This window comes from Actinia tenebrosa, unplaced genomic scaffold, assembly GCF_029948245.1.
Source record: "Actinia tenebrosa isolate PJP-AT-01 unplaced genomic scaffold, QUT_ActTen_1.0 PGA_scaffold4__44_contigs__length_22323623, whole genome shotgun sequence".
NCBI classification, from domain to species: Eukaryota; Metazoa; Cnidaria; class Anthozoa; order Actiniaria; family Actiniidae; genus Actinia; species Actinia tenebrosa.
This window is the reverse complement of record NW_028292581.1, coordinates 706,993-721,225: the sequence shown is the minus strand read 5'-3', so window position 1 is coordinate 721,225 and position 14,233 is coordinate 706,993. Positions and strand designations below refer to the sequence as shown.

Genomic DNA, 14,233 nt, shown 5'->3' with positions numbered 1-14,233 from the left:
GGAGGTATGGACCTGAATTTATTATGAATAGTTTAAAAAATATCATTATTGAAGTTGAGTAGTTTTAGGCGGTAAATCAACTTGGAAAGGAATCTGGTCACCCTGGTTAACTAAAGTTTACATTACAATATATTACAAGGTTGAGATCACTTGCGCTGTCAGTAAAAATTACTACCTGGAGACCTTCTAGAGCTGCGTACATATACTTTATTGGTATAAAGGGTCAAGTACAATCAGGGATTTAACAATATAGTCTAGTCATTTTATCAGTCTTCTAATGGTATACTTGAAGAGTTGAATCCACATCTTCCTGGGGGAAAAAATATTCTTCGGAATTCAGAAAGATTCCTGGGCCCGGTTGCATAAAGCTCTCTTAAGATAAGAGCATCCGTAAGTATTGTTCCAAAACAATAGGCCATTGTACTAAGACAATACTTACGAGTGTTTTTAAGCTTTTTTATCTTAAGAAAGCTTTATGCAACTGGGCCCAGGAGTCCATAATTGTACATTCAAATCTGTCCCTTACGTTGTTGTTGCTTTGCGCGAAATTCGATTTCTTCCTTTAAGGGGCTCCAATACTAGTAATACTTTATGCATTTTTTAAAAGAAAAATCAGTTGGCAAAACAGAGATTGCAGTTTTAGCTTGCGGCGATATTTAGTCCGTGCTAGTTGTATGGTAAACGTAGCTAAGACTAATGGGAAACCATTTTATACTCTTACAGCATTTCGTACTAACCAAGTTCCACTGCTCCCCTCTACTGCTTTCCTTTTATTATTTTTATGCTCAAGACATCAGTTGATAAGAAAAGGGTGCATTTGTCATACAGTTCTGTGTTAGCCGACGACAAGACCTTTGGCTATCTTACCTTGTTTATGAGCAGTCCTCCAAAGCAGACGCCCCAACCCGACTGGTTGTTTTTCCTTGAGGACACTTGAGACAAGATTTGGAAAGTGCTTTCGGTTGGTAGCTTCCTATTGGACATGCTAGACAAGTAACGGCACCTCCTGTTGTAACGTGTGCATATTCCCCTGGCTTGCACGCATCTTCAAAGCAACAGTTATGGATAGTACATATTATCAGTAATCCTAAATATTTTCTAACTAATTCTCTAAAAAAAAAAATTTATTTCGCAGAAAGAGATGTACTGACACCCAGTACCTAACGTTTCAACAGGTCTATGGGGTTGATGACAAGGTACACAATGTAGAGGGTCCTGAAGGGTGGGGTACTAAATCCATTTCCCAGCCCCGATTTTGACTAATTCCCACATATCCAGCCTACGTTTTGCTCACCGTTATAACGGTCATAACATTGTAAAGTTTTAGTAGAATGACTTGTCACTTATTAACCAATCAAAAACGTTACGATTTTTACGATGATTACGTAAATCCCTTGACAGAAATCCGTAGAACTTACCATAACACTGAGTAACATTCGTGGCTCCTTGTTCTATCGAAAGTTTTCCTGGTGGACAAGGCTTACAAGAGGTTTGGCCTATGTTATCCTGGTAGTTCCCAACTTCACACAGATTACAGGATTGTGTGTTGTTGCTGTAGTGTGTCCCTATTGGGCATTCGACTAGAGAAATTGAAAAATGGAGTCTGCAGTCAATGGTTTTGTTCTTTTTAGAACAATATACTATATATATAGATAACAATATATATCTTCCACGACCCCGGCTTTAAAGTTTTTTACACAACAAATTTTTAAAATATACTCATGGATTAGTTGGAGTAAATTTACTTCGATAAAGTTTGAGAAATATTTCATACAAATTACACGAAATTTTAGAAGCAAGAGCTGGTGGGCTTCTTCGTGTTCTGAGTTCAACCAGGGATTTAGTGCAACATGGTGGTCTGTCGGCTCTTTGTAGAATTTAATATCAAACAACGAAGTTAAAATCCAAAAAGCGCTTTCCTAATACTGTAGCAGATATTATGGATGCATGCAAATGAGACAACGAGTATTGTATTGGCTCGATAGCCTCACTTGTATGATTCTTAAAACAAAAACGATAGCTCACTTGTGGGCTCAACTGTAATAACATGTATTCAAACCACATAATTTTCCCTTGATATTTATCGTGTTTACTAGTAGTCTCCTAAGCAACCGCTTTTAGGGCCTCACACAAGCCTTCAGGGACATGCCCTTTTCTTGCATTTTGTTAGTTTCCTACAGCACTGATTTCATAGTGCTGCCCCCCCCCCCCCCCCCCCCAACCTTTTTAGCTTTTTAGCTTTTTTCATGTGACCTCAACGGCAAATGACTTACGAGTCTAAAACGAAAAGCAGTTTTATAAACAACGCTTCATATTTTTTTCTTTGTGACATTGAGGTGGACGGTCATTGGGACCTTAAGCTTTTTTCAGCTTTTTAGCTACGCCATTTTGCAAATCATCTAATTTGAACCAATCGCAAGAGAAACATGTAATTTTCTAGCAATTCACAACAAGGAATCCATTTAAGTGTTCAACTTTTTGAACTCGCCGTTTCTTGAAAAAAAAAAAAAGCAGCCATCAAAAATTTTTGAAAGAGTTTCTGGATCAATTCTAGCGTCGATTAGATTTAAAACAGCAGTTGAAGTTATTAAAAATACTTTTTGCTACTAGCTGCTCAAGTAAGTTGAAGATATTTATGCGAAAAACCGAGGGAAAATAAGATTCGGCATCTTTCCATGTTGGCTTCTTGACGACTGTTCGTTTACAGCTCAAACCTTTTTGGACAGCTATTTTTTAAAGTGTGATTAAATGTAAGCTATGCGTAAGTAATTTGTTTTTAGATTAGTTCAAAGCTACTAGTTCGTTTAAATAGGCGGTTATAAATAGTTTTGAGGCGAAAATGTTTGTTTTAAAAAATTACAATGGCTTGATCATCACAAAATTACTAGTCCTCCTCCTGACGGCTTGTCGAAACGACTGCTTGTCTTTCTGATTGTATGGCATGTATTTAACACGGTTTTCTTTATCAAAAAGACTTTTTTAAATATATTTCAAAATAGATATAATATTAAAGTGATAATTGAACGAACGAAATAGTCAACGTGCATGAAAGCTCGCAAAGCTGGTTTTAGTTTTTATTAACTTTCATCTTATCTTTATATAATTGCAGTGGCGTAGCGACAGTACACGGTATTCTCACTACACCACTGCTATATATTAAGATAATATAAAGACAATATAAATTATATAAAGATAATATACAGATAATGTAAATTATATAAAGCTAATGATGCAGAGTTGGAGAGGCGAGCACTCGCGTTTTGGCGCGAACATTTCTGCCAAATCCACAGGTAGCCCAACAAAATAGGAAAAATGGAAAATTTACAATTTTTAGTCAAATTAGATCCGCCATATATATAAGACTGACACCAAGTGTGCTTACCACAAATTGATCTTTCAATCTCAGAGCCCTGACCATCCAAAATCCTCTTCACTTTTGGTGCTGGACAAAATGCTGTGGCCTGTTTAGCCTCTACTGTAAGGCTTGGCATATTGGAGAGTGATGGAAGTTTTGTCTTCAGGTAGATCTCTAGATCCCCAAGCTCCTATAGTTTAGATCAATAATGTCGAAAAAAGTTGATGATGGTGATAATGAGGGATAGGTCATGGTGGAGTGAATATGTCTTCCGCGAATGAATATATGCCTTCAGCCTTGGGATGCATCGTCAGCCAAACATGCAAAATTGTTAGAAGCTATTGCCTTGCTTTGGATGTTGGGTTATAATGGAGATTTCAAATACTGTGTAGACTTTGATATGAAAACACTAGACTAATATAAATTATAACAAAACAGAAAGGGGTGGATATGGTCCGCAGGCTCTCTCTTTCTTTAGTCCCTGGATTTACATTATGATCAAGGATTGGTTGATTGGTTGGTTGATTGATTGAAAATCAGTGTAGAATAAAATCATATGCATCGCAATAACATTTATTTTAATAACAACCACCACTACAGAAGATACTATAGAGGATTTGCATCATCACGTGATGGCAGCCCTGATGACAGGAAACACAACAAAAGAGTCGTTTTCCCTAAGAAACTGAAACCAGATTACGGACCTGATTCGTTATGGTGCAAAGCCTTTATAGCAATAAAAGGAAGATCAAAATGTTACAACTTCATGACAATCTACCTTCAGCATTTTTTGTAGCTTTTCAACCAAAATTTGATGGTCAGCGCTTGGATGTGTGTCGCTCATGATAAAATCAAAAGTGATGATTCTCTGCGTCTCTGACCCTCCACTCCGCTTAGATCTAATGATATCATAAAAAAATACCAAAGATTTAAGTTTTCAAAGAAAATCCTGATCCTGATGTGACTGTCATAGGGTTTCAAACGAGAGAGTGTAGATATATATACTGAATCGATATGCCGTTGTAAAACATGAATAATTATTATAAGAGGAGAATTAAGAGGGTGTGTGTGATGTTCTTGTAGAACTTCCCTCTGGATCCTTGATGCCCACACTTGGGTTATTATTTTGGCACTAAAAATGCTTAATTTGAGCAAGGTGGTTTGGCAACATTGTATAACGAGTGCTCCTGGTCCTCGTTCATGTCCCGTCCTTTATCATTTGGTTCATCACGTTTGGATCATTATTGATATTATTCCCGCTCATTATTTGTTAGTGCCATTAGACCCTCTGTAAGGTTATAACCCAACAGAGTGAAATCTATCATATGTTGGAATAGAATGCTGGCCTCCTTACCGCGATCCACAGTACACTTTAACATTGTTGACCACACAATCTAGACCTTGGCTAATATCACAAAGTAAGAATTTAGCCAATGGAGTATTTCTAATTGCAATGAGGAAGTTATTTCGAATCTGATTCAAGGCTTGGCCTTCGTCCCCTATGCAAGCTCCTGTGTAAAACGTGAACTCCTTCTTAGCTGCGCTCGCTGCCTCCTCGGCTGGTAATGAGAAAGTAATGAATATTAGTCACGGTGGGTGATATGGGTGGCATGTCTTGCTACTCTGCCGCGGTTTGCATACTTCGTTGCCTTTTTAGTATTGACAGGAATGGCATTTACTTTCATTTTTTCGATTTCCTGATCGGAAATTGTAGCAAAACGATTGCCGGCAGATGCCATTTTGTTGCCGACTCAATATTTCGAGATTCAGAGGTGAATATCGTACAATATTCACCTCCAATTAACCAATGAGCGCGCGCGTTCTTAGGAAGTACACGAATTGGTATATGCCAAGTAATTATATATACGGGTTTAGGAAGGAGACTAGACTTCGAACTGAGACTAGACTTACGTGCGCAGTCAGGCCAAGGTTTCTTTTCGCTGTTAGCCAGAGGAGTTGCAACTCCATTAGTCATTGTTTTCCAAATTCCATTTGATTCACACATATACAGTTGAGGTGTCGAATCAGCAAAGGCATATCCTTTCTTGCACTGCACGTTGCAGAACATTTCATAGTTCGATGACTGAACGTTTTTGTTACACGCTCGTGTTCCATGTTGCGGTGGGTCGAACAATGGACACTTAACAGCTAAAAAAGAAGGTTGTTATTTTTCTCATTAAACGTTGTTACACGCGCCTGTTCGGTGTAGCGGTGGGCCAAACGAATGGAATAGACATTTAACAGCTAAGAAGAGAATGCTATTATTTTTTTGTGGAAAGTAACAGTGCATTAATAGAACTTTTGCATGATGGCGTTATTTTATTATGCCATAATGCTTTGCGATTTCTTAAATTAAAATTCATGGTTTATGACGCCATAATGTCTACAATGCAAATGCTGTATCAGCGCATCAGAAAGCTTTTAACAAACAAGTTTGATAACAAAGTTACCTCACTAATTATTAACCCAGCAATACATAGATCAAATAAATAGTAAAACTCTAATTTAGCAGCTATAATAAAACCTACCTTCTCATCCGTTTAACAATCTATACCAATTCCAACCAGCAACAACCGTATCTACTAACGTACCCACGTACCTATTAACAAGCCTCACACCCAGCCGTCTACTGATCTTTTAAACTTAGGGGCGAACTACAACACACGAGTGCACCACTAGTTTCATAAATCATCCACTGAACCACAGAAACAACAATAGTATATCTCGACAAAGCTAACCTATCTACATCGATACAAGAATTGGAATTATCTATGAATTGGTGTTTAGCTTGAGTAAACCTATCCCCCTCTGCACCCTGCGGATACTTACGGCCTACTTCAACAAAGAATTCACAACTACCATTGTTATTAGCCCGGTCAAATGCTGTATAGATGACTTTATGTTTTCCCCATGGAAACAATACCCCAGGGTTTTTGTTACTTGAGATTCGAAGCGGTGGTTTGTCGTAGTTGTCTACAAATGTTGGGTATTTCCAATTTACGCGTATTAGGTTCTGGTTTGTTTCGACTTTGATGTCATCTGGGCAAGTCACAGCTGTTGGACGCTCCGTATCTGTAAATGGAATTCAATGTTATCACTTGGAGGCGTCATTTCATTGTACGCAGTGTTGTATAAGGAAGGGGGGAACAGACGCGCCTTCTCCGGCTTGCAATTCTGGTTTCCATTTTGTGTATTACTTTTGACCCTCAAAGTGTTAGTGTATATTGCGGAAGTTCTAAATTAATTTGATGGCGCTTACGGCTCCCACGCCTTTTGTTGAGGCTGGTGCTGGTTACTAGGGCCAGGCGTCCTTAGCGAGTCCACCTTATAGTGCGGGTTAAAGGGAAAGCAAAGAGTGCTTAAAGTGTATAAAGTGTCATTAACCGAGTATGAGAGAGAACTTACTTATATATACTTATACTAACTAATGCGCAACAAGCCCTTCATCATCTTTACCTTTAACCGTGACTTGCCAAAAGCAGGATGCATTGTTACCAGTTTCATCAATGGCTGTATATTTGACAATGTGGTACGTGTCTTTGATTTCAAAGTCTTTAACCGCTGCACCAACATCGTTAGTCACCCTTGGTACTTTGCCGTCGTTGTCTGTTGCCACCACTGTTGGTAGAGTGATTCGAGCTTTGTTTTTGCCTATGTCGTTGCCGACCACCCGAGGGGACGGGCAAACTATTGTAGGTGCTTGAACGTCTGGTGATACAAGAACGAAAGTTTGGAATGGCAAAGATTTATTATATCATTTAAGTTAACTACATGATGAACGGAGTAGAGAGTATCATGCAATATGTTTTTCTTCCACATTTTTTAAAAATTTGACCTTTTTTCTAGTGGGGAAAAAAACCACGCACGCACGCACGCACGCACGCACGCACGCAAAGGCCTCATTCATGGCAATTACTAATAAATCTCTCAAACCTTTACAGTAGGAGTTCCAAGGCGTAGACCATTGACCATTGGTTTGACATCGTCTGGCATCGGTTCCTGATATTTCATAACCATTTCTGATATTGCACTGTAGTCTGCAATAACTTGTGCACACTTGACTGTTGACGACACAGTCTTCGCGGTCCCACTTTCCGTTAGGGGGCCTTGGTAGCGGCGAACACGTAACGACTGATTGATTAAGCAAAATGAAATTCAGTCAAATAGAATAAATTTAGTATAATAATAATAATAATGGGAGTTTCTTATATAGCGCATTTCAAATATCTCAATGAGCTTTACATTCATGACCAGTGGAGGACTTTACGGGCTGCATATTAAGGCTTATTATACTATATTGCAGCTTACAATCATGAGTGTGAATTGTTAGTAGATTAGCATTATGCCTCCAAATTGGAATAGGCTGTTGAACCGGGAGACAATCCCACAGTATCCGTCTGATAGTTATAGATTGGGTCGGTCGGTTACCGGTCGGTCAAGTCGGTTTGTTGAACATTCCTTTGCTATAAGCGCTACAACTTACTCTCCTTTTTTTTCAGTGAGGCTGGTTTAGATCATAAGCTAGTATTTTATAGCGAATAAAGGGTGGCGTAGCGGTAATGCATTTGCCCCTCACCAGTGGGGTGTCGGTTTCGATTCCTGGACTTGGCATCACACGTGAATAAAGGTTGTTGAGTCTCCCTAATTCTCGGTTTTTCTCTTGATTCTTCCCTCCGCAAAACGTAACTGACACGCAAAATTATAATTTTCAGCCGGGTATCCATAAAATTAGAAAGTTTATTTCCCCTTACCTTCCTGGGCATATTTAAAAAAAGATCATTGGATAAAGTAAAACAAGTCTCACCTTTTTCTCTCGTTTCTTCCTGATCTCTGGGACAACTTTGCGGTTCAACGCCATTACAGTTGTCTCTTCTGGGCATGTAAGCCCAAGTAAAAGTATAGCTACGTCGCCTCTTTTGCGATGCACAATGATCATTACTGACGGGTTTGGAAAGATCTGTCCAGGAACTCCACTGACCTAGGCTACATACTGCAAAACGACAGGCACCTGGGGGGAAATCATTATCAAGATTTTTCATTTATTTTGATATTCAAGAAGTCCATGTTGCATTACTTTAGTCATAGTCCTTCTTTCTTTCATAGTCCTTCGTTCCTTCGTCCATACATGCGTTTTCTCGGGCCTCCCCCCCCCCCCCCCCCCCCCTCAATTCCTCTCTCAGCCAACTACTAATTCAATTCCTTTCTTCCTTGCTCCCTTAACAGTGCCCTCTTTCTCCTCCTCTCTCCTCCTTCCTTATTTATTTCCTCACTCGCTTAACCAATACCTCTCTATTACTCATCTTTCCTATGTAACTCATTCTTTAATTTCTTTCTTTAATTAAATGTTTTGAAAGGTTTTATCTTAATATAACAAGAATTTTGTTCCATTAGGCACGCAACATTTATGTTTGCGGGACGTAAAGAACTACTACGATTGCGGTGAGCTTCAAAAAGGATTTGCTTTTAATAGTGAATGAAACTACAAGTCAGTAGTCAGTATATTATCATCAAGCTTGCAGAGAATTACAGGAAAGAGGGATCGAGATGAGAGCCCATGATATTCAAGTGAGAAAAGGTTAGGAAATTAATTGATTTATTTGTTCGTTTTCTATGATATGTGTGTTTAATAAACCTATGCGATCCCCCCCCCCAATTCAGATCTCGTGTTATTTTTTTTCTTGGTTATTGTTCCTTTTTTTACGCTTAAGGTGGGTAATATAGAAAGATGAAGCTACTGCGCACACTCCGACGCAACGACGACGCCATTATTTGAGCCCACGATGTGCGTGCACATTAAGCTAATCAACCAATATGAGAGCGCGTAATATCTTACCTATGTTTTAGGGATATTATTTGGAAATTCAATTTAGATATTTTCAGATACATTCCTGTGAATCTTCCCCTTACGGTTGTGGTAAACGTCGCATATTATACTCACAGAATGTTCTGTAGTCATACTGTGCAGCTCCACATCTGCTTTTTATTCCACCACAGGAATTCTGTCTAATGACATACCTGCGACAAAAAGGATAATCATATATTATTATATGGACAACCACTGGACATGAACAATCGCGCACTCGGTACTAGGCTATCGGCTCATACCAGTAGTAGAGAAAATGTTAAATTGTTCACCGACCAATTTCTCAACCTTCTGTGAGAAAAAACACCACCAAAAAAAAAAAAAAAAGAAAAGAAAGAAAGAAAAGGAAAGAAAAAAATCACACACACACGAAGGGAACTTATAATAGCTTAATAGTATTTGGTGGTAAAGGCTAATGTTTTTTTATTTTACTAGAGAAATTTCTACTTTTCTCGCGAAACGAAAATCGTGAAAAGACGAACAAACAAAAACGAAAACACCAATAAAACAAATCATATTTTTAAAAATTAATAACCCCTTTTTTTGTTTTTAGACCAGCTGAAAAGCATTTCAAAGTTTGGCAAATCCATAGCTAAGATGACTAAATCGAATTTAAAAATACCTGTCTAAAGCAACTTAACACATCGGTCGACAACAAGATGGCTCAGTTACAAAACTACAACATGGTTGAATTCCATTTTCTAATGATCCATTGATTGTCTGCATAATAAATCAGTTATTCCACTCGCTCTCGTCGTACATGAGCTCATAGCCCCTGCCAGGAGGCCTCGTTGGCTATGAGCTCATATACGACGAGAGTGAGTGGAATAACTGTTAAAAAAAGATCATGACACCACATATTTCATTTCAAACAACCAACCAAATCAAATCCCCCTCGGGCCTCCCCCCAAAAGCAAAAAAAAAAAAGGAAGACCAAGCTGAAACTAAGTAGAAAAAAACAACAACAGGAGAGTAGAGGGTAGGGCAAAATCCAGTTACCTGACAGCTTCATTGTAGCTTCTTAAACGAGACTGCTTTCTACACGTCCCACTGGGGACATTCCCAGTCCATCGTGTCCAGTGGTTGTAGGGGCAGGAGTAGACTTCACGGCATGAACCTGGAAATGGAAAAAAAAAAAGATTGCAAAGTTGATGTAACAAATTCATTGGGGTATTTGTCTTTTTCTAGACAGACAGACATCTTGTCCACTACAGACCCCTTTTACTACTTCCCAATTAAAGGGTTAAAAATAAAAATAAAAACCCATAATTTTCTTGAGGGTTGAAAATCGAAATATTTTTTAATTGTTGATATTCTTCATTGTAGGTAGTGATTAGGTCCGCTTGGGATCTAAAGGGTAATCTTCGTTCACCAGGTGTCTTATCGCATAAGGCTGTGAACTTCACGGTAGAAATGGATATGATCAAAGCGACAAATATAACGGTGGTAAATCTTCTTTTAAATTTGTCTTTAAATATGATAAAATATGATTAAAAAAAGCAAGTTTAACTTAGAGGAAAGGAATTCGTAGACAAATAAGGAAGAAAACAACGAGGTTAAGCCCAGTAGAAATAATATTTTATTCACTTTTGAATTAAAAATAAATAGAAATAATAAAATAATAATAATAATAATAATAATGATAATGATAATGATAATAATTTAATCACTTATTGTGCGCGCATTCCATACAATGATCATGCGCGCATGACAATAATAATATATGTAACTATGTAACTATTTACAAATAAAATGAATAAATATATATTGATATATACTGAAACAAAACTATCAAAATGCTGATTTAAAAAGGTGGGTTTTAAGATGGCACTTAAACAAACTAACATCTTTAATGGCGCGAAGGTCTGCGGGAAGTGCATTCCAGAGAACGGGTGCCGCACAGCAAATTACCTGTCCCCCATTGTTTTCCTGGTCTTGCGATTAAATGGGGCAAGTAATAAACTTTTGCTAGATCCGTAAGTTATAACTCGCCTTATCCTTTATGTTGATAAGCTCAGAAATGTAGTTAAAATTAACAAAACATTTCAATGAACAAACAGAGGTTTTCAGTCTTCAACTAAGCATCTTGTCGAATAAACAAAACGAACGTAACACAAATCAAACCACCAAGAAAAAGAAGCAATTGACTGTCTTGGGTTTTCTTATATTTAATTTTCCTCTCTGGAATTTATTACTGACAACAACGTTGTCATCATCATCGTCACTCTCATCATGGTCATCATTATTGGCATCGTCATTGTCATCGTTATTGTCGTCATCATTCATTGTTATCATTACTATCATCATCATCATTGTGATCGACATTGTCATTATTGTCATGTTGCATCATTGTCGTCATTATCTTCAACACTGTAATTATTTTCACCGCCATTGTTGTCGTCATCAAGTTTTATTATCGACAAGTATTTCCTATTTTTACTGATATCCATGACGCTCGCTGCTCGCACGATTTGCCGACAAACTCAAGTATCGAAAAAATGTTGTTTGCGCACCTGCCTTTGCTTTCAATCAACCCACTTCCAACTGAGCAAACATTTACGGTCTTTTTTTTCATTTTCTATCTTTTTTTGTTAATCTTTATAATCATATCATAAAAAAATCTCTTGGCTATTACTTGACTCAAACAACTTTTTCATGTACAAAAAAATCTTTTTCGACAAAATTAATCGTTGGACATAATTTGTCGATTTAAAGTTCTTTGCGCTATGCGAATTGTTGATCTCTCAAGAATAAATAAATTTAGTAAAAATACACAGGTGATTATTGAAAATCTCGCGCGCTGATTGGTCGAGAAACTCACACTATCACACGATAATCACCTCCAGCGATAATCCAAAATGGCGGCCAGCCGCATTGCTGCTGTTACCCGGAAAGGAATTAGAAATAATGAAAGAAAATGCTGTCCCCAAAAAGACTAAAGAGGCTAACAAATTTGCACTAACTTTGTTCAAAGTTAAAAAAGGACTTGAAACAATCAAATAACAAATAAGCTCAAAAAAACTGTTTTGATTCCTAAAGTCGGAGTTCGCCTGTGTTGTAATTGAAAGCCGCGTTTGTCACTTCAATTCAAATTTTTAATTTTCTAATCAATTTTCTAATTTTTTTACAATTTTCTAATTTTAAATGTGTCTTTTATCTTCTTTTTTTTTTTTTTTTTCTTCTTTTTTTGAAAGAACACCTGTGTATTTATACTAAAACAATTATTTGCCTCAGCCTCAGTGAATATCGGAAAATGTTTACCTCGCCGCTCGAAGACTTGCGTCTCGGTAAATATTCCCCGATATTCAATTCGCCTTCGGCGAATAATTGTTAAAGTAAAGGAAAAAAGAAGGCCATGGGAATAAACCAATAAAAACAAGAGAATTTCTTTACAATTTACATCAGACAATTTCTTTACAATTTTCCATCTAAAATTTCATTTCTTTAAATGGTGTGATTATGATGTTGACTAATTCCACTTGCCAGTGTTATGGCTGTGTAAATACTTGGTTTTTAATTTTTACGAAATCAGAAAACCAAAGCTTAGCTAGGAGTAAATTAAAAGGTACTTTTGGGAAATAAAATATGGTGAACTTTATGCCTTTGTCACTGAGAAGAAAGGTTTTTAGGAGCAATACTGAATACTGGTAAAGTAGTAAAACCTCCTTAATGACAGAAAATGTTTTTTAATTGCTTCACGACTGTTTATCCAGTTTTCCAGAATCTTACTTAAAAATAAGCAATGTTCTCTTATGGATGTGATGAAGTGATATACTAAACTATATAGAATAACGCCTATTTTTTTAGTAACTTTTACAATGCAACTTGAATTTTGGTCGATAACGCATTGCTTAGCAACCCGTGCCACAGGCTCATAAGCGTCCTCCAAAATTTAGGAATTGATTTTTGTGGAAGGAGGAATGCTTTAAAGTCATCGCATTTTGTTTTTCATTTTTTATTTCAAATATGAGAAACCGTGCAAGGAACATATGAACACAAACTTACAAAGCTTTTTCCACTGACTCGAGTGACTGCATCCCCGGGAACTTGGGCAGCTTCCTGTACTTTTATGCCTAGTATAGATAAAATGGGCGTCCCTTCTTTGGTTGACACATGCTCCTTGTGGTGGGTTGGATGGCCTCCAATCATTTCGCCATTGGTGACGGCAGGTTGTCCACGAGCATGGACATGAGAATGCAACTTGGAAAAGCTGAACTAAGACTATGAGGGAGACCAAACAGCCTAACATCGCCATTTAGTTGTTCGTTGGCTACTGTGGATCAAACTGAATGACCCCGTTAGTCCTTCACTTTCACAGTCTTTGAGGTATATTATGTGAACTAACAAAAGTCTCGTTTAAGAGTTGATTACATTGGTTTCAGTTATTTGCTGAAGATTTCTGTTTACTCAGCTTTATGTTAAATCAGCTGCCTCAAACTTTCAACCATTTTATCTCAGTCACAGTTGAACAAATATATATTTTTAATTTTTCGTTCTAATTGCAGCATTTATTATATACTGACTTGTAGTACTACTGACCATGTACTCATAAATTTGATAATTCTTAAGGAAGCAATGAATATGTGGCTGGTCGATTATTTTGAATTTGCTGCTAGGAAGATAGTTAATATTACTCATGAAAATTTACCAAACACAAAGTTCTTCAGTAAATGTTTACTACTCTGATTTTTGATAATTTCGTACCAAAAGCATGGTAAAATTGTATTCCATACGAAAAGCTATATTATTTAAAGTAAAGACGATTGTTTTAGGGATGGACCATTAAATGATTGATGGGCAGGGGGGGAGGGGGGTGGTTGCACGAATCTTGGTTGCATGATATTTATTTTTTTGGCTCAACTCTTGCACGTTATTTTCTGCGTACAGTTAGACATTTTTTTTCTAGCAGAAGAGGTTGCATGATATTTTTTTGAGGTTTAAGTGCTTGCTCGATATTTTTTGGGGGATTTACGCAATTCCCCCATCAACTATCTAATGGTCCGTCCCTTACTCAA

At 37.4% G+C, this 14,233-nt stretch overlaps 1 protein-coding gene across 1 annotated transcript; it reads right to left on the bottom strand.

Moving 5' to 3' along the window:
• Positions 1 to 184: 184 nt before the first annotated feature.
• Positions 185 to 13,558, bottom strand: LOC116291189 (sushi, von Willebrand factor type A, EGF and pentraxin domain-containing protein 1). The gene is made up of 14 exons (XM_031698323.2): positions 13,224 to 13,558; positions 10,218 to 10,335; positions 9,294 to 9,370; positions 8,160 to 8,363; positions 7,289 to 7,486; positions 6,812 to 7,063; positions 6,185 to 6,427; positions 5,267 to 5,503; positions 4,710 to 4,914; positions 4,134 to 4,254; positions 3,383 to 3,545; positions 1,419 to 1,580; positions 868 to 1,045; positions 185 to 310 (listed from the first exon to the last, which is right to left on the bottom strand). The coding sequence occupies exons 1-13, from the start codon at positions 13,471 to 13,473 to the stop codon at positions 873 to 875; spliced, it is 2,403 nt and encodes an 800-aa protein (XP_031554183.1). The 5' UTR covers positions 13,474 to 13,558; the 3' UTR covers positions 185 to 310; positions 868 to 872.
• Positions 13,559 to 14,233: the final 675 nt, after the last annotated feature.

What these genes read in the sequence shown, in the direction of transcription:
- LOC116291189 (XM_031698323.2), bottom strand. Translation starts at nt 13,473, where the DNA reads ATGGCGATGTTAGGCTGTTTGGTCTCCCTCATAGTCTTAGTTCAGCTT. An exon ending in TTGGAACTCCTACTGTAAAG is followed by an intron (nt 7,064 to 7,288) that starts GTTTGAGAGATT and finishes TTGTATCACCAG; the next exon opens with ACGTTCAAGCACCTACAATA. An exon ending in ACCTTGGCCTGACTGCGCAC is followed by an intron (nt 4,915 to 5,266) that starts GTAAGTCTAGTC and finishes TCTCATTACCAG; the next exon opens with CCGAGGAGGCAGCGAGCGCA.